Source organism: Rhinolophus sinicus, linkage group LG07, assembly GCF_036562045.2.
Source record: "Rhinolophus sinicus isolate RSC01 linkage group LG07, ASM3656204v1, whole genome shotgun sequence".
NCBI classification, from domain to species: Eukaryota; Metazoa; Chordata; class Mammalia; order Chiroptera; family Rhinolophidae; genus Rhinolophus; species Rhinolophus sinicus.
In genome coordinates this window covers 59,318,453-59,344,137 of record NC_133757.1, presented here as the reverse complement: position 1 = coordinate 59,344,137, position 25,685 = coordinate 59,318,453, and the positions used below count along the sequence as shown (strand labels likewise).

At 35.9% G+C, this 25,685-nt stretch overlaps 1 protein-coding gene across 10 annotated transcripts in view; it reads right to left on the bottom strand.

The window, feature by feature from the left end:
* CCSER2 (coiled-coil serine rich protein 2) overlaps positions 1–25,685 on the bottom strand; it is a 170,284-nt gene that overhangs the window by 8,671 nt on the left and 135,928 nt on the right. For 3 of the 10 annotated variants that reach the window (XM_019755556.2, XM_019755559.2, XM_074339721.1), the window contains one exon: positions 8,551–8,635. The exons of 5 other annotated variants lie outside the window; for them this stretch is intronic. In XM_019755556.2, the coding sequence (XP_019611115.2) occupies positions 8,551–8,635 (85 nt within the window). Of the gene's footprint in view, positions 1–2,658; positions 2,699–8,550; positions 8,636–17,985; positions 18,060–25,685 lie in introns of all 10 variants that reach the window. 2 more of the 10 variants (XM_074339719.1, XM_074339720.1) reach the window with 2 other exon arrangements.

The window sequence follows — 25,685 nt, the reverse complement described above, 5'->3', positions numbered from 1 at the left end:
GATTTTAAGATGAGTTCCAGGTTTCTGTTTGGAGATGCAAGATGAGGTATTGCCTTATATTAAAAAAAGTTCTCTGGGGAAGTTGCCCATTCACTCTATAGCCTCAGCAACCCATAGACTCAGGGCAAAAGGAATTCCCCCTACTACTGGGGGGACTTCAGGAAACTCCCAAAGTCACAAATAAGTGGAACTTGAGTAGTCCATCCTTGCAACTTGTCGAAGGGTTGGTTACTGAGGCTTTAAAATGTGGACCCATCCCTAGATTTAAAAAGCCAAGTGCTTCTAACTGGACTCAGTAACTTCAAGTCTTAACTTTAGTTAGATATATATACTTCAGCACACTATTCTGAGAATTCTCAGATGCAAGGTCGCAAGTGTCAAGGTCAAGAATGCCAGCCATAGGCACTACTGGGTAATTAATTGTTGAAGGGATTGGTAGGCATCCTCAATGATTATTTTGGGCTGCTTACAAAGATAACCAGAGACTATGAGTCCCTTACAGGCAAGTACCATGCTTTACTCATTTTTTATTGTTGTAGTTAGTATCCCCAGTATTTGGTGGCACATAGGGGAAACATATATATACACACACACACACACACACACACACACACATACATATATATATGTATGTATATGTATATGTATGTGTGTGTATATATACATATGTGTGTGTGTGTGTGTGTGTGTGTGTGTGTGTGTATATATATATGCTACATAAATGAATAATTAAATGAATATTAGTGAATGGTATATTCCAGAATTGCTTCTTTGGTAATACATTATCAAAGTGATATTTCCTATTAGGTCAATGATGCAGCACTAATAATCAAATAAAAACAAGTTTATAAAAACAGATGAAAAAAATCTGATAATAGAAAAAATGTTTTCTCTAAATAAGTTTAGGATTAGCTTAATGAATCACGTTTAGGAGGATTGCAGGAAGGATTAATTACATTTTAAGTTGAACACATCACTCTTATAAGGCCTGCCAGCTAAGCCACAAATGTTTTTTACTTGGAGACCAGAAATTCCTGGATAAAATGAGTTGTGAAAATTGTCTTATCAAGCATTCAGTTATTTTCCATTTCTAATTCTAATAATTCAATGTATTTTACATTACACATGTGAAATATTTAATATAGGACCTCTTAGCACATCAAAAATACTCAATAAATGTTACTTATGGTTATTAAAAGGTGAAAATGATGGATTTAAGTCATGGTCTTTTTGTAACCATGGTCTTGGGTGAAAAAAAGGCCACTTATATAGCAGTATAGTAATAAACTATTTGCTATTCAATAATGTCAGTCATATCTAAATGTTTCCAATCCATAGCAGGCATAGCTGATGTAATACAGAAGCCAAGGTCCTGTCATTGTCTTTCCGGAGATAAACCAGAGCTAGGACATGCCAGGCACTTTCAAGTTTAGAAAGAATGTCCATACAGCTCTGTGAGGAGCTGGTACGGCTTAGTACTGAATCACTTAGCTCTGGGGAGTCAGACTCATTGGAGTTTGAGCCCTGGGTCTATCACTTACTATTGGTGAGACACTGAGTAAATTATCCTACTACTCTGAGATGGAATTTCATAATTCATAAACTGTGGACAATGACACCATCTACACCTCATTGAATCGCTGTAAACAATAAACAATAGCATGCATACAAAATGCTTAGTATTATGCCTGACACATTACAAATACTTGAGAAATGTTATACCCTCGGCAATGATAACAGGGTTTCCCTTCTTTGATCTCTAATTATTACAAGACCCTAGGTGAAGGGTAATGTGTTTTTTTGGTAAATGAGTAAGCTGAGGTTAAATGAACTTAAGTAACATGTCCAAATGCTCACACTTTACCAAATGGCAAAGCCAGAATTTGAGCCAACAGAGAATTTTAAATGTGGTGCTAAGACTTTATTATTCTGTGCGACTTGGGTAATTCCAATGAGTTTACAGATTTTTAGAGTATGCAATATAACCAGATGACTATTTTTGAAAACTCAACAGGGATACTCAGTACCAACATTTAGGTACTAACTTTTGGATAATGCCCTATTTCTTTCTTAGCTGATCTATCCTACACGGGATAACTTTCGGACACCAAACTCAAGCCACACTGTGGAGTAGTATTTCTGGGAAAAAGTGTTTCCAAGTGACCCACCTGAAGAAATACACTGCACACAAGGAAAGGCAAACAGGCACTCATCACTAAGGAAAATTTCACGTTCACCATTTCATACCACTTCAAAGACTTCTAGTATTACCATAAGAATAAAATATTCGTATCACTTTCTGTAAATACTGTTGTTCTAGAGTCACCAACAATACTAAGATGGCAGCCAAAAACATCAAGTCCTGATGGTGTAAAAACATGTCCAAAGTGTAAAGTAAAAAGCAGGAAACGTCCTAAATTATAATAAGGCTACTGCATAAACAGGAATTACCTAGAATTATTTTATTGGTCCATACAAATTTATTATTACTAAATACATTTTAAAGGTTAAAAGAAAGATGGAAATGGCACCATCTGTAACATGCCTGTAATTTCATGCACGCTCTGACATGCATCATGCAAACTGGAAAAACAAAACAAAACAAAATAAAAAGTGATTGCGGAAAGTGGTAGGAAAAAATCTGAAGTTGTACTGTACCACGCTTTGTCAGAGAAGTAATGGACTAACTTCTCAACTCCTTGCCAATGGCATAATGGGAGAGCAGAGACAAGAGAAAGACAGGACAATGGTGTGAGAGACCACACACAACGCAAGGATCGCCACAACTGGGCAGCAGCCAAGAGCATAGGCTTGGCCTCTGCTGTGTTTCCCTCGGTATTATTTCTTAATATATTTGTATGAACTGAAAATGTATTTTAATAATTTATACTTTCTTGCTGAAGTGTTATATACTTTCTTGCAAGTTAATACAAATATTCATATCCACAGAACGGTGTATGTAAAACTTCTCACACTTCAAAGGAATCACTTTAAGAATTTTACCAAACAGAATACTGAAAAGAAGTCTGACACAATTTAATAATCATACTCCAAAATCTAAAACATTGTAGCTGCATTTAATCCCTTATGAAGTAGAAATTATTTTTAATAGTTTCAGTCTTCCACATTATAAACTAAATACAACTCAGTATTTGTTAGTTTGCTTTTCTGACTGCTGCTGCATTAAAGACCAATACAAATATAATCTGCTCTTCATGTCCATCTTAAAGATGATGTTCTAAATTATAAATGAGGCTCCACACATCACTGTAGAGATGGAAGACAAAACTGGATCCCTAGTATAACTACAGTAGTCCCCCCTTATCCGCAGTTTCGCTTTCCGCAGTTTCAGTTACCTGTGGTCTCTGCTACCCACAATCAACCATGGTCCAAAAATATTAAATGGAAAATTCCAAAAATAATTTGTAAGTTTTAAACTGTGTGTTGTTCTGAGTAGCATGAAGAAATCTTGTGCCATCCGCTCCATCCCACCCAGGATACGAATCATCCCTCTGTCCAGTGTATCCACACTGTGTTCGCTACCTGACAGTCACTTAGTAGCTGTACTGGTTATCAGATCAACTGTCATGCAACAATAGTGATGCTGGCAATTCAGATATGCCAAAGAGAAGCTATAAAGTGCTTCCTCTTTAAGTTGAAAAGGTATGTTGTATATATAGAAAGAAAAATAGTATATATAAGGTTCTGGTACTATCCACGGTTTCAGGCATCCACCAGGGGTCTTATAACGTATACCCTGAAGATGAGAAGGGACTACTGTAGATAAAGCAAATTCTGCTCTATAATTCATATGAACCCAATTGCAGTTTCCAAGGTTTCTTGGGAACCAAGATTGCTCTTATTTCCCTCTACCTCGGAATGTTGCCTCTTATCTCAGAGTACTTAGGGAAAAAACCCTGATTGGTAAGTTTAAATTATAAATAAACAAATTCTGAAACAAGGAGTTCAACAGCTCTTCTAAGTTGATGAGTTACTGCTTTTAAAAAACTATCAAAGTGAATAATAGTGACTTAAGCAAGCATTTTACTACATATGCACAATTAGGATGAGATGCTCAATTTTCATGGGTCTACCCCTCTAAGACACAGAACCCATCTACTGCTGGGATGCACAGTAGTCCCAAACTAAATAACATCATCATAGTACAATTCCATTGCTATAACCAAGATGCATGGTGGATTTATCCAGAGTAGGATACTGCAGGCACTCGGAACAGCCAACAAACACAGCTAAAAGGACCCCACAATCGGCAGAGCAGGTTGTTATAAAAGGCTTATACAGAAAACAGTAATTGCTGTGTATCTCATTATTGCAAGGTATTGAGAGAGAAACAAACTCATGCCTAGGTTTATGGGACGGCCTCCTCGACCATGAATTTGATGCACATTTCTAGTCAATTAACCAATGACTATATAAATAGCAGTTGAATTTAGTTGCAGAAACAGATACAGTGCACATTCTATATTAACCATACTTCAAAGAAATAGCTTAATGTAAAACTGAATGGTTCAGTTTTTACTGAGTTACCCAAGATTCCATTTCACTGAACAATATTTTACTTTTATGAAAAGTCACTCCCAGAGCTAATTTCTCATTAAAGCACTGAAGCTGATGTGCTCCTTGTATATAAAATTGATTACACTCCATGGTGGAACCAATCAGATTGAGCCATGTTAATGTATACCTTATGAGCATGTTTCACAGTTCAACAATACACATCAAGCATTTCTAGAAAGTGCACACCCTTTAATTTAGTAACATCCTTCTAGGAATCTACTTACGTAAAAAAGATGCTATTCACCAGGATGACCTGTATTGCAATAGTATCTCTATTTAATAGGGAAAAATGGAAACGATACCAATGCCCAACAACAGGAAAAGATTAAATAAATTAGAGTGTATCCCCATGATAATGTAATATAAAACCATCAAAATTATATTTTCAAAAATATTTACTATATTAAAAATGTTCACACGATACTAAGTGGGGAAAAAAAAAGCAGAACTCAAAATCGAGAAGAAAATGAGAGTATGAGAAAACATGTCCTTAGAGAAAGCACTGTAGTACTGTTTCATGAATCTTTCATCTGAACTTTAAATATACACACAAATGTGTATTGGGTTATAAATACATAGTTTCATTCAGTAAATACATACTGGGTCATAATGTAAAATGAATTTATAAATGTGCTTGTCAAAAAGGTTTATGAAACTTATAAGAGAAGGAGGAGGATTAAGACAATATACTCATCATTCTTAATGTAATTCTGGTAAATGCAATTAGTTATTATTGTAATATAAATTTCAAAATCAGTAAACACTACATCGGAAAACTGATGGGCTATTAAGACATATGGCTATTAAGATATAAACATGCATTTATATTATTTTTGGTGTTTCAAAACAATTTTTTTTCTTCCCATCTAAGTTACTGCATATGGAAGGTAAAGGTAGATAAGATTTCTAAATTGTTTCAAGGTGTTAAAGAGCAAATTTTAAAAGATGTTTTAGCATGAAGAAACCAGTATTATTTCAAAATATACTTTTTGAAAAATCAAGTATTCCTAGACACAATGCTCTAGTGAGAAGTCCTATTTGAGATTACCATTAAGATTTTTTCCTTGCCAAAGTAATTATTTTTATTCAGATTTTTTTACTATGAGGTAGGTTATGGTTCCTAATTTTACACAGTTGGAAACTAGAAAGACTAAACCAATATCAGTTAAGTCAATTTGGACAAAAGATGAGGTGCCTACTGACAACAGAAAGACCTCTGTATGTCTCCATGTTGGTATTTTCTGCAAACCCAGAGAAAAATTTAACTTGAAATCAGAAGACAAGCATCCTTAAGGTGTGATGAGTAGTACACTTGAAAAAAGAAATTTAAGTTAAGATGTCCTGAGAAAGAAAAAAAAAAAATACTAAGGACTAGAACTTTCCTTTTATGTCCGTTTTTCTAGAGTTCTTAAATTCAGCAAGAACATCCCTGGCCAGTGCAGCTTCTGGAGTGACCAGAGCTAAATATTCCCTGTAAACATTAGTTATTTCACTCTCTGCATATTTAGAACAGGCTATCTTTTTTATGCTGGAAGGGCTACTACCTTCATACATTAAAAAAAAAAAAAAGAGCCAATAACAGACTGCCTTATTGAAGACTAACAGTCAAGCCTATCTGGTTCTACGATCAGAAGAAAAGTGAACATCACTTACGTTGATGTTCAAGAGGATATCAGAAAGAATATATTAATGAAATAGATTATACTGGTAACGTAGGAGAACTGTCCCAAACGATCTACCATCACTTACAGAATTAAACTCTCTAAAAATCAGCACTGGGAATTACGAATGAACTAAACATGGAGACAAATATTTCACTAACTATATTTAGTGGAGGAAAAGGGGAGATCTGAAAAACTACTGGATTTACTCCCATAATTCCATACCATTCTCTTTCTCTATATTTTATCACTAAACAATAATAATAAGAAGAATTTTATTAGTAAACTGCTTCAGCTGTTCTCAGGGTAAATCCAACATAGTGTACGTAGTAGTTTAGAACATATTTCTCCTCTAAAGGAACATTTCAAGCTCCCTAAGAGCTGTCAAAAAGCTACGAACAAGTCTTCTAGTGAACGCATTCCACAAACAGAGTCCTACGAGCCTCAGTGATCAAGTCCCAAGGCCAGGTCTCTTAGCAGCATAAACCATGAGAACTTACCCAGGAAAAGACTCCAATGTATGTATCTTCTAAGTGGCTAACACATCCAAACTCTGGAGAACCAAAACTTTCTTTTTACTAACTTGGAGATGCAGAGAAAGAAGGTTTGATGTAAAAAGACCTTTATAGCAGTGCTGCAGAACAGTGCTGCTTCACAGTTGGAAATGAAAAAGGTAGCTCTGAACTCCAGAGGAAAGGAGGAAGAGGCATTTGAAAATGGAGAGCCAATGACTCAGAGGAGGGACAAGAAAATTTTAAAGCTAAACAAGAACTAGTGAAATGGGTGTTTCTCAGAAACGTGTTTTAAAAATAAACCTAAAACTATTTGCAATACAGAATAATTAACCTTGAAGTTCAAACCCATATTACAGCTAGCTGAGGGGAAGGAGAATGGGGGAGAAGAAAAGCGGGGGAAAGGGTAGGGTCTAAAAGGGGGCTTCAGAAAATTCAAGGTAGGTGTGTTACTCTGAGGTAATTCTGTCAAACCATGCATTTTACTGGGTACAAGCCTAAAATATATATAACTATCATTTGCTATAATTGTACTTGAAATTCAGATTAATTCAGTAGCAATTTAGTGTAATTCCTTATGTGTTAGGAATCTTTCAATAGAGGAGAAGAGAAAGCAACTTACTTGACAAGAGAAGTAAAAAGGAGGATTTACAGAGGTGGTGGGAGATGGAAAAGGAAATACAGGAGGAAAAATTCCCCTTCTCACAGCTTCTACTAAACAAATTAGCTTGCTACTAAATAACTTGATATAAAAGCCAATACAAATTTTCTATTCTATTTATCTTTAAAACAAATAATGCAAAAGGGAGAGGTACAATAGTCAAAAAATAAACATCAAAACCTGTCTCAGATTTATGTTCATACTTAATAACTTTAATTAAAAATAATTTTTTAAATAAATCACATTTCTTAATTGCTTAAAATTTTCCCCTTTTGGACCTTTGATTCTTCACATAGATAAGGATAATTTACGAAAAAATTGGTATGAATCACAAATCAGGGTAAATCTATGGAGAAGGCATAAAAGTGACTCTCATTAATATATTAGCTTTTTGGGTGACTTTTCAAAAAAGATAAAATATAACCAACTTACCAGATGTACTTAAGTACATAATATAAAATAGTGAACAATGTTTTTGAAAGCAGATTTAATGTAAACAAAGTTTTTTTAAGTCAAACAATTACTAAATCATTAGAAATGTTAGTAAACCATGCATATTTAAAAGCTATTTCTTGTGTACTTGTAAAGCAGCTGATAAATTACGAGGACGTATTAGTAGTTAAAAACACCCTTGAAAAATGATTTAAAAGATTTTTGTTTTTAGAAGACAATGAAATGTAATCAAAGCCTTCTGATTAGGAAATATTTAAAGAAATGTGCACAGTCTAGTAAGCCTGTTCCCTAAACAGTATGCATCTGTCCATTATACCACTGCTGGCAGTGTGTACATTTTCACATAACTAGATAAAAACAGTTTTTATTCACGTATCTCAAGGTCAAGAAAAAAGAGAATGCATTAAAGACAGATGCACTCAGTAGGTTTAGGGTCAGTGGCAATAGGTTTAAATGGCTTTAGAATGAAATTAACTTCAGAGAGCTTTCCCAAGGCTTAAGTGGAAGTCTATTTACATGCAGTCAAAGGAAGTGTTAATTGAGAGGAGAGCCCGGGGAGTGCTGGTTTAGCACATGCCTGCAGGTCACTCTGAACAGGAGAGGAGGTGGTGGGGAGGGAAAGATCATGCAGAAGGGAAATACCAGGAAGGGGAAGCCAGGATAGGAGTGAGAGACACAGACTCACTCTGTCTGCGGTGCGGCGGGACAGTCCGTGGGATCCCCTGGAAGGAGCCCTGCCAAGGAGAGAAGGAGGGAGCAGAATACCCACCCTGTGTAGAGAGAGACGGGGTGGGGAGGTATAATAAAAAAGGGAACCGAATAATAGAGAAACCAAAGTCATACTTAAAAAAAAAAAAAAAACAACAATAGTGTTAATGAGAAGACAGATTTCATTTTTTTAAAATATAGGCAGCTCAAATTACTAAAAAATAGAACATAATTCCAAACCTATTTATTTTTCATATATTTTAAGTAAAAATATTATTTTTCTCTAATATTATAAGTTAATGCATAAGAAAAATATTCTTTCTGGTATACATTTATCATCATATATGTCTTTTTAAAGTAGCAGATTCCAGTCTTTTGCAAAAATAAATAAATAGATAGATAAAGCATTTAAAAGGGAAGATGGACTTTAGGTGTTAAACACACAGACATTGAATCAATTATAAATCAGGCAATAAAAAAATTACCATACAAAAATTTTGTGTTTCTTTTTCAATCATAGGTTTTCAGAGGATTAGCAGGTAAAGAACATTAGCTGAAGATAGCAGAACCAACACAGCATTAAGAAGACTTGGGATGTTGTGTGAGAGAGTACTATATCAAGGATGTGACATAGAGGCCACAAGTTACACAGGCGTGCTTTTTAATTTAAATAACTTGTGGCTTCTCAGTTTTAGTTATTTTAATCTCAGATTATCAGAATTAAAATATATCCGGAATGCCATTTACTTCAATTTCTTCACTTTCCAGATAAAATTGGTTCTTCAAGAAAAAGTATTTGTTCAATGTCACACAAATAGAACCAGATTTGGTATCATGTCTCTCTGTTCCTAGCCTCCTAAGTGACAGAAATATTCCCACGAATAAAACCATGGAAACACTCACTTTCACCCAGGAAAATGAGCCTGCAAATCATCATACCCAGTTCAACTTGCAAAAGAAAGTATATATAATTTTTAGACCAATTAATCTGACATAGAAATGATGCAGTAGTTAATACTAATGCAGTTTATTGGTGCTTACAGATTTTATGAACATTGGTCCATAAAAAAATTGTTTGCCCCCTCTGCATTCACATTATTCCCTGGCTTAGTTCAGTATAATCAGATACTTTAAATTTAAGAGTAATCCTACATTGCCCACTATAAAACAGAAACAAAAAGAAGATCCATTTTCTATGTTGACAAAGGGAAAAGACAGCTACGAGAAACTAAGTAGACTTAATGATCTATAGAATATCCTAGTAAATAAAGATCCTGTCTTGAAATTATTACACTTTCTCCATTAATTTACCCACAGATATTTGTGAAAAGAGCTTATAGAATATTTAATAGAGTGATGACTCCAGTTACTCTCCATAGATATTACCTGATAAAACTCCATTTTGCTGTTTCAGAAATGTTTTGGTTCAAAAGCTTTACACAAAACAAGTCCTCAACCAAGAAGGGGCACATACTTCCCTCTCTGTCAGTTTCACCAGGGCCAACCTTCTACCCACTGCATTGGGGAAAGAAACTTTCAGATAGGGATTTTTGTACATAAGTTAAACCAGCAGCCAGAATTCCTTCTCAAAGAAGTAAGTTCTCGCTGGAGGTCTGTGGAAACAGTACTCAGTGGGAGTCAGAGGGACCGTGTTTCTCCTTGGATCTTCCATGAGCCCTGTAGCCTTGAGAAAGTCACTGATCTTCTGTGAGCCTCAGTTTCTTCATTTGTAAGAAGCAGGGTTGGAATGTGCTACAGACTGAATATTTGTGTCCCTCTAAAATTTCATATGTTGAAACCTAATTCCCCCAGTGTGATGGTTTGAAGGTAGTGCCTTTGGGAAGTGATCAAGTCATAAAGGTGGAGCCCTCATGAATGGGATTAGTGCCCTTATAAACAAAATCCTAGAGAACCCCCAGTGAGAAGCCTGCTGTCAATGAACCAGGAAGTTGGCCCTGACCAGACAATGAATCTGCTGGCACCTTGATCTTGGAACTTCCCAGACTCCAGAACTGTGAGAAATAAATTTCTATCGTTTATATGCCATCCAACTCTACGGTATTCTGTTACAACTGCCTGCCTGAATGGACTAAGACAGAATGGTTCATCTCTAAGCAACTTCGTAAGTTTAGTTCTTATAATTCAGTTACTCACATAGCTATCCTTATTCCCACTTGTCTGGAGTTACTGCTATCTTTTAACTTTATAACTCTATTTATATGGCATTTAAAACAATCACCTTTGTATTAAATTGTCACTCATAATAAATTATTAGTTCTTTGAAATAATTTCATTATAAGTAACTGTCATAATACCTAGAATCTGGCAGTAGTTTTAAAAGATGTTAAATGTCCACCATCTCTGCCTAATAGTCCCCAGCACATGTCAGACTCTAAATAACTGTTTACTGATTTAAACTGAATTAAATTAAGTTATTGTGTGTATCTGGAGTTGAAGCTATAACATCTGTCAGGCCTGGGCACGTAATGAAGACCTAAGAATCTTAAAAAACAAAAGCAATGATACCCATCTTCACTGTCCCAAGACCAACAAATCATTATCTCTGGGATGGACCTGAGTATGAGAAGGAGAGGAAGACAACCTTGCGAAATAAACACATAAACAGCTCTGCCTGCTATTGCCAAGGGCACCCATTTATTAAGCTGACTGAACAGCTGTCATCTGAGTTTATGACTAGAAAGGCAGGGAATGTTATTCATTTTATTTCTGCCACTTAAAATGCCTCCTTCCACTTCCCTACATTTCAAACCCATTTCCTAAAAGCTTTTACTGATCCTATCTAAATTAACAATCATTCTTGTTTATAAGCTTCCTTGGTGAATACTTGTCTCAGGGAATTTTTCTTCCTCTGTTCATCATGTTGATTTGAATATTTTCTTATTCTTCTATTAAATATAACCAACCTTAGAATAATAGCTTTCTTACTTTTCTTGGTGTCAATTATAGCTTCTTGCTAACTGACTTTCACAGAGTGGAAACAGCATACTGTGATTAAAATTTAAAAGAAGAGAGACTGCCAGTACCAGCACAGGATGGAACAGATACACTTTACCCCCTTTTCTCCTGCAAAGTGCAGGTAAAAACCCTGGACATTATATATAAAACAAACATAAAACTCTGAAAGGTGGAGCTAAGAAGACAGACCCGCTAAGGACTTTGAAATCTGAGGAAAAACATGGTAGAGCATTCCTGGTTTTCTTTTTGCCTAATGTATCCTGGACTAGGTGAAAAGAAGCCAGCACCCAGAAATGTTAATGGGTGCAGACAAAAACAAAAGCAAAAAGGTCTCAAGTAAAACATGCACCCTGCCAAAGGTGCTACCAGGAAAGAGGTAGCCTAGTAGTACACAAAACTTGTACACAATAATTTGCTAAATAAACCCCATGGGAAAAACTGCAGCATCAGCCTCCATTAACATCAGAAAAGACCAGTTGGGAAGCCTCTGATTCCACCCTAGCCTGGCTCTAATACTGTCTTCTGCGGTTCTTAAGGTTTGTATAGGTAAGATTCAAGACACACAAATGGGAAGAGCAAGGAACTTAAAGGAAAATAAGGTTTCTATACTTAGCAGACTACATGAAGTTATATATATATATATATATATATATATATATATATATATATATATATATATAGTTATAATTAAAAATATATATATAGTTAAAATTATATATATATAGTTAAAATTAAAAAAAAAAAAAAGAGCGAGACTGGCCTTCAACATTCCCTGAGCAGACAAAACCTAGTGATATAAACAAAGCTTAATTTAGATTATTTTGCAAGACTAGCTGGGTCATTTCTTGCTTATGCCTTTGGAAATCGTAAGCAAAACTTGAAATGTTTCCCAAGGTTGATATGAGGTAAACACTATTCTAACATTATAACCAAACACTGAAGAACAGTCACTGCTTTCTCACTATATAAGCTGCTTTAACAATATACCTGAGACTCATTCCATGCTTTGGTTTGAGCACTCCAGGTTTGTAAACCATCTTTTTGGTGTTTGCATAATAAACTTTTATTGATTACTACTTTGGTAATTCACTGGTTTTACTTTTGTTATTTCTGAACCTTTGACAATATATAATACCTAGACCAACCACAACAGTTCCATAAAAAAAGATACACTCCAAACACTATAGGTAAATCAAAATGGAATTTTAAAAGAGATAGAGGGACCATACAGAAAGGCAAAAGAGAAAACAGGAACAAAGAAGACAGGAAACAAAAATAAATAAAATGGTAGACTTAAGCCCTAACATATCAATAATTACATTAAATATAAACGGTGTATAGACACCAATTAAAAGACATGTTGGCAGAGTGAATAAAAAATCATGATCCAATTATATGCACGGTACATGAAATTCACTAATATATAAAAATATAGGTATTCTAAGTTAAATAGGGAACAGATATACCATACAAACAAATCAAAAGAAAGCAAGAATAGCTATATTAATATCTGATAAAAGAATTCGGAGCAAATTACCAGGTACAAAAAGAGAACTTTTTAAATGATAAATGGGTCACTATGCCAAGCAGACACAGCAATCCAAAATGTGTACTAACTAAACTACAGAACTATACATGATGGGAAACTGACAGAACTAAAAGAACAGCCAAATCCACAATTACAGTTGGAGACTCCAACACCCCTCTCTCAACAATTGTTACAACAAGATAATAAAATTGTCAATTACACAGAAAAACTCAAGGACACCATCAACAATCAGAATTTAATCAACATTTATAGAGTATTCCATCCAACAGCAAACTACATAGTCTTTTCAAGAATCCACAGAACATTTACCAAAATAGACCATGGTTGACGCCATAAAACAAACCACAACAAACTTAAAAGAACTGAAATGACACAGAATGTATTCTTTGACTACAATGGAATTAAATTAAAAAATCAGTAACAGAAAGATGATAGGGAAATTTCCCAAAACTTGAATACCAAACAACATAATTCAAAGGACAAAGACTCCTCAAGAGAAATTTTAAAAAACCACAATGAATCAAAAGAAAATACACAGTATCAAAAGTTGCAGGACACAGTTAAAGCAATTACAGAAAAGAGAAAGAAATCTCAAATCATTAAGCCAAGTTTCCACCTTAAGAAACTTGACAAAAGACCAAAATAACCCAAAAATAAGTAGAAAGAAGAATACCATAAAGAACAGGAATTACTGAAATTGAAAACAGAAAAATAGAGGTAATAAATGAAACAAAAGTTGGTTTTTTGAAAAGGCCAATAAAATTGACAAACCACTAAAACTGACAAAGAAAAACAGATAATACAAATTATCAAAATCAGGAATGACATGGGATATCAGTACAGATCCTCCAGCCATTAACAAGATAGTAAGGGAATACTAGGAACAACTTTACAGTCATAAATTTGACAACTGAGAAGAAATGGACTAATTCCTGAAAACCACAAACTTGCAAAACTCATCCAAGATGAAAGAGATCATTTGGATAGGTCTATAACAATTTTAAAGCTCCCCAAAAAGAAATCTCCAGACCCAGATGGTTTCACTGGAGAAGTCTACCAAACATTTAAAGAATTAACACCAATTCTACACAACCTCTTCTAGAAAGTAGAAGACAAAAGAACACATTCCAACTCATTTATGAGGTCAGAATTACCCTAACACAAAACCAAAGATAGTACAAATACACATACACACACACATACACACACACACACACACACACACACACTCACACACACACACACCATTATCTTTCATGAATATAGATGTAAACAATCCTTAACAAGATACTACTGAATAGAATGCAGAAACATATGAAAGAAATATACACCATGACCAAGTGGGGTTTAGGTCAACAAGACAGATTCATTATTCAAAAATCAATCACTGCAATCAATATGCTGAAATACAAAAATCACATATTTACATATATTAATGTAGCAAAAGCATTAAAAATCCAACACACATTCATGATAAAAACACTCAGCAAACTAGGACTAGAGGGGAAGTTCTGCACCATGATAAAAAGCATCCCTCAAATGTCTACAGCCAACATTTACCAAATGGTGAAAGACTGAATGTTGTCCCCCTTAGATCAGGAACAAGGCAAGAATGCCCACTCTTACCATTCTTATTCAACAAACTATGGGAAGTCCTCACCAGCAGCAGAATACAAGAAAAGGAAATAAAAGACATGTAGATCAAAAAGTAAGAAAACTTCCTATTAGCAGATGGTATGATGGTCCACAGAGAAAATCCCAATCTGCAGAAAACCTCTCAGAACTAGTAAGTGAATTTAATAAAGTCACAGGATAAAAGATCTATATACAAAAATCAATTGTATTTGTAAGTAGCAGCAACGAGAACATGGGAACTGAAATTTAAAATACAATGCCATACATAATCACTCAAAAAAATCAAATGCTTAATAAACCTAAGAAAGCATATATAGAATTTGTATTCTGAAAACTAGAAAATGGTGATTAAGGAAATCAAAGAATATATAAATGAATGGAGAGATATACCTTATTCATTATGGATTGGAAGAATCAACATACTAAAGATGTTAATTTTCCCCAAACTGACATTTAAATGTTAACACATTTCTTGCCAAAATCCTGTCAATTTCTTTTTTTAGATATAGACAAGCTTATTCAAAAATTATGTGGAAAGGCAAAGGAACCTGAAATATACTATAAACAATTTAGAAAAATAATAACGTAGAAGGAATCACTGTACCTCAATTTAGGATTTATTAAACGGCTACAACAATCAAGACAGTGTGGTACTTGTGTAGGGGTAGAAACCCAGACCAATGGAACAGAGAACCCAGAAGTGGATGCACACAAATACCGTCAACTGATTTTTGACAAAGATGCAGAAGTAATTTAATAGAGAAAGGACAGTCTTTTCAACAAATGGTGCAAAGCAATTGGATATTCGCGGGAAAATAATGAACCTTGACCTAAACCTCATATCTTACATAAAAACTAACTCAAAATGGATCATAGATTTAAACGGAAACTATAAATATTTTAGGAGAAAATAAAATTTTCAGTGTCTTGGGCTTGCTGAAGAGTTTCTATAACACAGAAAGCACAATCTAGAAAAGAAAAAGAAAATAGATAAATTGGACCTCATCGAAATTAAATTATTTTGCTCTCTGAAAGACTCTGAAGAGGATGAAAAGACAAGCTATTTGAGGGAAAATACTTGCAAACCATATATCTGACAAAAGACTCAAATATTGAGAACATATAAAGAACTCTCAAAATGCAACGGTAGAAAAATAAACAATCTAATTAGAAAATGGAAAAGATATTTAGAGACATTTCAATGAAGATGGCAAATAAGCACACAAAAAGACATCCACATAATTAGCCATTTAGGGAAACAGAAATTAAAACCACAATCAACTATCACTACACATCTACCAGAGCAGCTAAAATAAAAAATAATGAACACTAAATGCTGGTGAGGATGCAGAGAAACTGGATCACTCATGCAATGTTTATGAGAATCAAATGGCACCACTACTTTGGTAAATAGTTTGGCAGTTTCCTTAAAAACAAAACACAGTTATCACATGACCCAGAAATGGTACTACTGGGCATTTATCCCCGAGAAATAAAAATTTACATCTACACAAGACTCTCTTCAGAAATACCCATAGTAGCGTTACCTGTATAACCCCAAACTGGAAACTACCGAAATGTCTCTGAACAGATGTGATTAAACAAACGGTGAACATCCATATCATGGAATCCTCTCAGCAATAAAAAAGGAACAAATTATTGACAGACAAAACTATTTGGATGGATCTCTCAAATGTTATGCTGGGTGAAAAAAGCCAATCTCAAAAGCTCACATACTACTATATAATACCATTTATATAAAATTCTTGACAAAATTATAGATATGGCTGCCAGGGGGTGGGAATTGTAGGAGAAGGAGGGAATGGTCGTGACTATTAAAAGGCAGCACAAAAGGGAGAACTTTGTTGTGGTGCAATAAGTGTGTATCTAAAACATGCTAGTTGTGGCCGGCCCGGTGGCTCAGGCGGTTGGAACTCCGTGCTCCTAACGCCAAAGGCTGCCGGTTCGATTCTCACATGGGACAGTGGGCTCTCAACCACAAGGTTGCTGGTTTGACTTCTCGACTCCCACAAGGGATGGCGGGCTCTGCCCCCTGCAACTAAGATTGAACATGGCACCTTGAGCTGAGCTGCCACCGAGCTCCCGGATGGCTCAGTTGGTTGGAGCGCATCCTCTCAACCACAGGGTTGCCGGTTGGACTCCAGCAAGGGATGGTGGGCTGCGCCCCCTGCAACTAACAACGGCAACTGGACCTGGAGCTGAGCCCTCCACAACTAAGACTGAAAGGACAACTTGACTTGAAAAAAGCCCTGAAAATACACACTGTTCCCCAATAAAATCCTGTTCCCCTTCCCCAATAAAATCTTTAAAAAAATATAAATAAATAAAATAAAATATGCTAGTTGTTACATGAATCTACACAGTGATAAAATGGCATAGAACTATGAATACACTTAATATCAATTTCCTGGTTTTGATTTTGTGCTATATAATTATATTTATATAACCACTGTAGGATTGTGGGTGAAAGATACAAGGGTTCTTTCTGTATACCATTTTTGCAACTTCCTAGAAATCTGTTAAGTATTTAAAATAAAAAGTGAAAAACTAAAGAGTAATAAAACCATAATGCACATTAGAGTAATCCAGAGGAAAATTATCTGAAATGCTCACTACTATACTGGTAGGGTCATATTTTCTTGGGGAGAGAAGAAGAACATGTTAAGGACCTTCTCATCCCTATAAACTAAAGGTAATTTCCATGAATAAGAAAAGAAGAAAGATTATTTATTCCTTTCAGTAGTAAAAAAACAACTGAAATAGCTATAAAACCTGATACGACTGACTAAACCTCGAGACCAGGCAAGTTGAGACACCGGAAGTCAGAACCAGCCTGAGCAGTGGCACTAAGAAACAGAATGCACTGGCTCCCCATGATTCCATTTCAACTGGAGATGTTTCTGCAAAAAAAGAGAACTGGGAGGGAAAAGCCTAACATAGAAACTTAGAAGACCTAGGCTCTGTCAGATGTAAAGAATGGGTGTGAGATCTGAGCTTGCGCAAAAGGACAGCTTGAAAAAAGAAAGAAAGAAAAGTTCCCAGATGAATGAATCCGTTCCAGCAGTGAGAGATGGAATGCACTAGCTCCTCAACTGAAGGCGGCCAACAAAGGCATGGCAGTTTGAAGACAGATGCAAGAGCTGGAAAGTCTAGTCTTCCGTACCTGGAAGGCATGTCTACCATCCTCTGATCCAGAAACAGGGTCCCACTGTCCCATCATCTCTCACTTACCCTTTGCTGTCTGCCCATGAGTATCATAAACTATGAATCAGGCAATGTCTTTGGTCGAGTATCAAGCCCTTAGCCTGGGATTGAAATATAGAAAAAACTAGTCAAAGTTCACTGAATGAATGAATGGAGCTATGGTTTAAAAGCTGAAGGAATTTACTGGGGATTTTTTGTCGGTCAATTCCTGCTCCTTAGTTCAGGTTTAAAACCTAATCCAATGACCTCCCCACAGAGCTGCACTGTCCACTATGGTCGCTGTAGACTCATGGGGCTATATGGATATTGTGAACTGAAAAGTGCTATACATGTAAAATACACCCCAGATGTCAAAGACTTAATTCTTTCTTAATTGATCCCATGAAGATCTCTAAGCTCTTGCCAGGAAAGCACCTTTTGCTCATTTGAGTCCACTTTAAATTTTCTGGTGACTTTTGATAATGAGATGCTTTCCCATTATCAGAGAAACCACAGTGGTTGTGTATAAAAACACAAAAGCAGTAGTATGCATATGAATGCAATCATGTGCTGCCTAATGACTTTCCAGTCAATGACACACTGCATACAGGACTGGTGGTCCCATAAGATTATAATGGAGATGAAAAATTCCTATTGCCCAGTGACGTCATAGCCATCATACAGTCATGGAGCAATGCCATCCTCAGTGTTAGTGGTGATGCTGTTGTAAACAGACCTACTGCACTGCCAGTCACATAAAACTACAGCGGGTACATACTTGAGAATGGTAATAAACAACTATGATACTGGTTTATTTACTACACTGTACTTTTGTTATTTTAGAGTGTACTCTTTCTACTTATAAAATACCTTGCTGTAAAAAGTATGCCGTGTTATACTAGCAGCAGCCTCACACAGCCTGTGATTACTGCGTCTCTTGATGGCATTATTTCCTCTTGTGCATGATTTAATCTCATGTTGTTCTATGCAGTAGCATGCTTACAGGCTCACAGCCTAGGAGCACTAGGCTACACCATACACCTAGGTGTGTGGTAGACTAGACCACCTAGCTTTGTGTAAGTACATGCTATGGTTTCATACAATGATGAAATCGCGTAACGATGCATTTCTCAGAATGTATCCCCATTAAGCAGTGTATGATTGTATAGCCCATCCAGGTGAAAAAACAAACAAACTACTTTTAGGAAAACTCAGTATATCTGACACATAGTTTAAACACATGCATAATATTCTAATTACACTTTAAACTGGTGGACCCCCCCAAAAAAAAATCCCACAACGAACAAAAACATAAAAAACCAGGAATGCCGGATTCAGGGTTTTAAAGGAAACTCTTCATTTCTCTCAGGATGAAGCCTATAGCTGCCCAGTTGTCCCTACAAACATCTTCCTGTGCGCTCTCACTGTGAGGGCTAAGCCCTCCAGGACAGCTGAGCTCTTCCTCAGACAGCTGCTTGGTCTCAAAGCAGTGAGGAGAACAGATGAGCTACCACCTGAGCTCAGAGGCTGGGAATTTTCATCTTAGCACTGAAGAGAGAAAACTTTTCCTGATTCATGAAGGTTAGTTTACATATCTCTCCCTCTTCTGTGAGAGCTTAGGAAGCCTCCTGAAGGGTCTTACTTGTTCTCAAAGGCATCTGTGGCACTTGGCAATGTAGCACTGAGCTACCCCATGGATGAAGCTCTATTACTAAAGATTTCTGTCCTCCATGCACATTGAATCTACATTTTCACCTAACTTCTGCACTTCTCAATGCTACATATTCAAACTCCTCTACCCTTTGTCCTGCTGGAATCTCAAACTCAAGTGATTAAAACATACACCTAAAACCTTCAGCTGTGTCCTTCCTTAATAAAATCATTTCTCCAGATTCTCCTATTTTTATGACTGACATGTCATCTCCCCAGTTATCCAGGCTTGATTACATAGTCACCTCCTTTCCTTTCTGCATATCTTTCTCATCCAATCACTTTTCAAGACAACAGACTCTGTGTCAGCAACCTTCTCTCTGTCTCCATGAAATCAATCATACAAGATCTGACAATTAAGTTCGCGAACTCATCCTAGAAAAAGTGCTACATACCTCACTGCTGAATATCACTATGGTCACCTTCGAAGTACTCCCCTTGGGAAGCTATGCACCAACGCCAGCACCTAGTTCACCATTAAAAGCAATTTTGGAACCCTTTTTCTGGAATGGCCATCAGAGCTGTCTTCGGATTACCCTTGATGTCCCGAATGTCATCAAAATGTCTTCAATATTTCCTTTATCTTTGGGTAAAGAAAGAAGTCATTGGGGGCCAGATCAGGTGAATACCATGTTTCCCCAAAAATAAGACCTCGCCGGACAATCAGCTCTAATGCGTCTTTAAAGCAAAAATTAATATAAGACCCTGTCTTATTTTACTATAAGACCTGACATAATATAATATGATATGATATGATAGGATATAACATAATATAAATAATATAATACTGGGACTTATATTAATTTTTGCTCCGAAAGATACATTAGAGTTTTTTGTCTGGCTAGGTCTTATTTTCTGGGAAACCGGTTAAGGAGGGTGTTCCAATACAGTTATTTGTTTACTGGCTAAAACTCCCTCACAGACAGTGCCGTGTGAGCTGGTGGTGCATTGTTGTGATGCAAGAGCCATGAATTGCTGGTGAAAAGTTCTGGTTGTCTAACTTTTTCACACTGTCTTTTCAGCACTTCCAAATAGTAAACTTGATTAACTGTTTGTCCAGTTGGTACAAATTCATAATGAATAATCCCTCTGATTATTAAAAAAAAGTTAGCAACATTGTTGTGACAAGTTTGCGAACTTAAATGTCAGACCTTGAAGATTAGTCTTCATTCCTCTTGCCTGGGCTCTTGTAATAACCTTCCCTATCTTCATTCTGTGCTCACTGGGATTAATTCATTACTGCTGGATTCCTGTGCTAGGCACACACAAAGAAATGAGACACAGGCTTTGCCTCAAGAGACTCAGTTTCTTCTCTCACATTACTTTTCCTGCAGCAAAATATGGTTAAGCCTGCTCTCTGCTAGAACCTCCTGGCTACAGAATCAAGTGAAAGTTCTCAGTCTAACATCTGAGTCTCCATAATGTGATCCGTGTGTAACTCTCCAAATTTTTCTTCTCTCACAATATTCTCATGTAATCATTACTTTTATCATCACCCATAACTACACTAAAACATGACAAAATACAGTAAGTGGTTTAAAAATACAGAGCTAACAATGAAATGTTAGTTTTAATAGAAGAAATTTCATCTGGTTGGTAAAATTTTATTTAATCCATGCCAGGTATATTCCTTCTGAGAGATAACAAGTAGCCCCATGACCAGAACTGACCTCATAAATGATCTCACAGAATACCAAGGTTACACTGAGACCATAACATGAAATAAAACAAGACCACTTCATAGTTTTGTCTAAGTTTTGTCTACAGAATAAAAGAAGGTCACTGAACCAGTCACAAAATACCCTACACTTTGCCACTTTCTGATAGCATCTAATCTGAGCAAACCCCTGCTTCTTTAGACCTTCCCCCAATCACGCAAGGAAAGCTCAAATCCTATACAGGGTTCTTTCTGACACACCTTTTTGAGATGGTCCCTCATGCTGTGTCTTCTCCCTGGCCACAAGTAATCCACCCAACCTGTTTCACAAGTGTGTTCCTGGGGGACTCTGGCTAAATGTCCTTGAAGCTTCACTGCTCTGAATGATGACGACAGCTCTATTTGTTTAGAAATTTTAGGACTGGGTAAGAGAAATGATATTATTTTCTGCTGTATCAGGAATATTAATGTAACTTTTTAAAGGAACCCTCAGAGCAGACTACTAAAAAGACATTCTCTAGGGGAAAAAAAAAAAAAAGCTTTACATTTGACATTTAAGAGACATAATTTTTAAAACATCTGTAGAAATGCTTTTGTAATTACCTAAGAAAAAGAAAAATTAGATGTTCCAGCAAATAAGGCCTAATAACTTCTCACTCTGCTGACACAGACTAAAAGGGAAACATCTTTTGTTACCTCTTTTATTACCTCTCAGAGAAACAAATTAATTTCTTCCGAATATCTGGCTTGATCACGACCCTTCTTGGAAAGCTAACAGGATCATCCATTTCTCAGTGACTGCTGTCTAACATAAATCCTAAGAGTAAAATCTCTCTCTGTCCTGCCTACACTCTCAATGTACGAGTCAGTAATTTAAACTGCACATTAGAATATACAAATGAAATGGATCCTGGTAGTAGAAAACTGTGGTGCTATCCTTTGTTTTCCAGTTGCAATGCAGAAAAACTTTGCTTCTTTCAATGGTTTCAAAAATGCCTTCTATAGTTCTGGTATTTGGTATTGGAGGACACAGATTTAGATACCCTTAAATGTATGCCCAGATATATAAATTGCTATAATACCCATATTTAATTTGTTCCTAGCCTTGAAAAGCAATTCTATCCCTCAGTTACTAGTTTCAGATATACCTATGAAAGTCACAGTACTTATTGTTCATAAAAAAATCAGTGTAAAAGACACATATAACAGAATTCTTAGCATGTTGTCATAAATACATGCATGCTAGAATGTAATGCCTCCGCAACACAGATGGCTCCTGTCAGCTTAGCTTATTGAAACACAGGCTGTATTCAGTGGTCAATGTCTAATATTGACTAAATATTAAACAATTTAAAAATAATTGCATGACCACATCATAAATATTACTTGTTTAAATAAAGTGTATGTATATTTCACTTAAAATGCTTCTAGTGGCATACTTTAAATATAAGTAATAGTGAATATACATAAGTAAAAGACCTAGGCAGAGAGATAAATTCCTTAATTCCCTTTGGAAATACATACGAGCATGAATAGTAATGTAACATCTCTCCAATTGGGAGAAAATGCACATCTGAATTTAAAATCAGGACATTAGTCTCACGTAAAAATTAATAATGTTGCCCACTTCCAAATAAGGAAGGCATAGGGTATAAAAGAAAAAGAACTCAGGAGAAAGTACTCTTAGGACAAATCTTTGGGTTACACTGTTCCTTGCATTTAACATTTCATCTTATCTCCTAGGCAGGAAAAAAAAAAGGATGAACAGGGGAAGGGGGTGGGGGGAAAGGAGGGGAGGAAGAGGGGGAAGGAGGAAGAAGGGAAGGAGAAGGAGAAGACAAGGAAGGAGAAGGGAAGAAGAAGAGTTCTTTGCTACTACATATATCAATTGCTAAGTAAACTCCTCCCTTTGGAAATTATAAACAGTTGATATGGTTTCTGTGATATGTCTGGAATAAAATTTTCTGATTTTACATTTTCTACTTTATAGAGAGCTATAATAGGAACATAGTTGACTATGATATTTTGAAATATTGCCTCATCCAATAACTTTGAGGCAGGAGAACCTAATTCTAAGCACAAAGGATTGGTGACCATGTTGACCACATTTCAGTTATTGAATTTATATAAATTATATGCATATCTATTAAATACACTATAAAATGGACTACTCTTTGCTTCAGTATTAGAAAGAAATGCCAAAAGAGCATTTTAAAATTTATATAAAATCAACTTTCCTTACCTCTTTGTTGTATGTAATAGTTCGTTCTTAAAATGAGACAAAACTTGTATCAGATTAAATTGTGCATATTCTCAGTTTTAAATGGCAGGCAGTTTCCCACTAATAGTGATATCTCAGTGTTTATTCCTACACTCATTTTTCGGAGTAATTCAGGCTAGACAATTATGTGACATGACAGGTGGATCTTCTGAGTCCATCTTGTAATCACTTCTTTAAGATTCAAGGAGATAAATAATCAGAGATTTGATGGTGTGAGTAGAATTGTTTTTTTTCCTGATAGTTTGGCTTCCCTAGTTAATTTCAGATGTTCAAGCAAATGCTCTGTAAAAAGTGCGCATCACGAAAATTTAGAATTTGCTTTATGTGCAAAATAACTATCCAAATCTTTACCCCACTATGCCATTCCTTTCCCAAGCAGAGGATAGCCTTGCATACGCTTTATTCTAAAAGGTAACAGGTGCTTCATATTGGTTCTCAATACTGGACACAAAGTTCTGAAACACAAAATACACTTAAAATGTCCTGTAATATCCCTACAGCATGTCTTAGGCAGCTCCCTGTAGGAGCACACACGTTTGTCATACCCTAAAAGCAACAGCACCCAGCAGGTGGTTAATTATTTTTCCCTTGCTAGCGTTCAATTTCACAAATAACACCCAATCTAAACCCATAACGGTGTTGATCTTTATTAGTAAAGCTCCAACACCTAAAGCACCTGGAACATGAAAGTCAAATGTTACTACAGGCAGAAAGACACTCCCAGAATTCAAAGGATCAAAATATATAATGAATATATACAAGCTGCGGTTGGATATATGCTAAAAAGAGCCTAATTAAATGGTTCCTGGGCCAGGAAGAGAAAGGTCAGAATTTGTAAGCTAAGAAAACATCACAAAACAGAAACAGTTATAACCAAAATAGTTGGGCATGGCCTCTCAGTACCACCTAAAGTGACAGTATAGGGATCAAGGGGGAGCCATTCTGGCTGAGATGTTACCTATCCTGTCAGGGCAGCAGGTATTTCTCTTTTGTGAGGTACATATCTTAGGCTCTTATAACCTGATGACATCAAACACTTGAATCAGACAACCTAGCACCATGGCCACCAAGCAATTTTCTGATTATAACTTAGCTGGTGGTAGTATAAACTGTATAAATCTTTCAGGAAAAGAAAATGTGGTAATGTATTTCAAGAACCTTACAACAAACCATCCAGTAAGGGAATTCACTTTCATTTTTTATTCAAAGTAATGCATTCCCTTCAATGTTGATTTAGATAGATAAATAAATAAATAAATAAATAAATGTCAAACTACCACCACCATAGCAAGTTAATACAGCTTGTACAACACAATTCCATCTAGACAGACATGATAAGTCAGACCTGTACAAACACAAATACAGACATCACCAAAAAGTCTGGAAGACCATATTCGAAATGTTAAAAATAGTTGTCAGTGGTTAGTATGGTTTGAGTAATTTCAAATTTTCTTAAAAGGTTTTGCTTTTTTATTTTGTATTTGCTATAGAATGAATACATTGTTACTTCTCAATAAAGAGACAAGGAAAAAGAAAGCCACTTTAGTGTGTTTTCTTAAGCATATACTTGTATTCTATTTAATATTCTTTTTTTTTTTTCATTTCCTTAAGAGCTGTTAAATTTTATTATTCTTTCTACTGAGAAAATTACTTATGCAATCTACTATGTCTATAGATTTCTTCATACTAACACTGGATTGAACCTAACTTGGTTGCGGAGCATTTTTCTTTTACACTCATACTGAAACTATGTCTTTCCAATTCATAAATACTTTTCTCCCCGGAATTTTAACTACTACAGCTATGTTCAATGGACTATCACAACGGACTGCTAAAATCTCTACCACGTAGCATAAATGTGGGCAGCTGGTTTTCTCTCAGGGCAGTAAGTCCTTATCATGAACTCTTACTGAGATCAAACCTCTGTCCTCACTTCCCAAAGTTGTGGCCCAGCTCTCTCTGTTCCTCCTACTCACCTTACCTCCTGTGGCCATTCCAAAGGGAGGCAACCAAGATGTCACCTACAAGTTAGAAACCTGGCTTCTGGCATAAGACTGCTGTATACAAGTTGCCTAAGTGTTCTCACAAGTCACTTCTTAG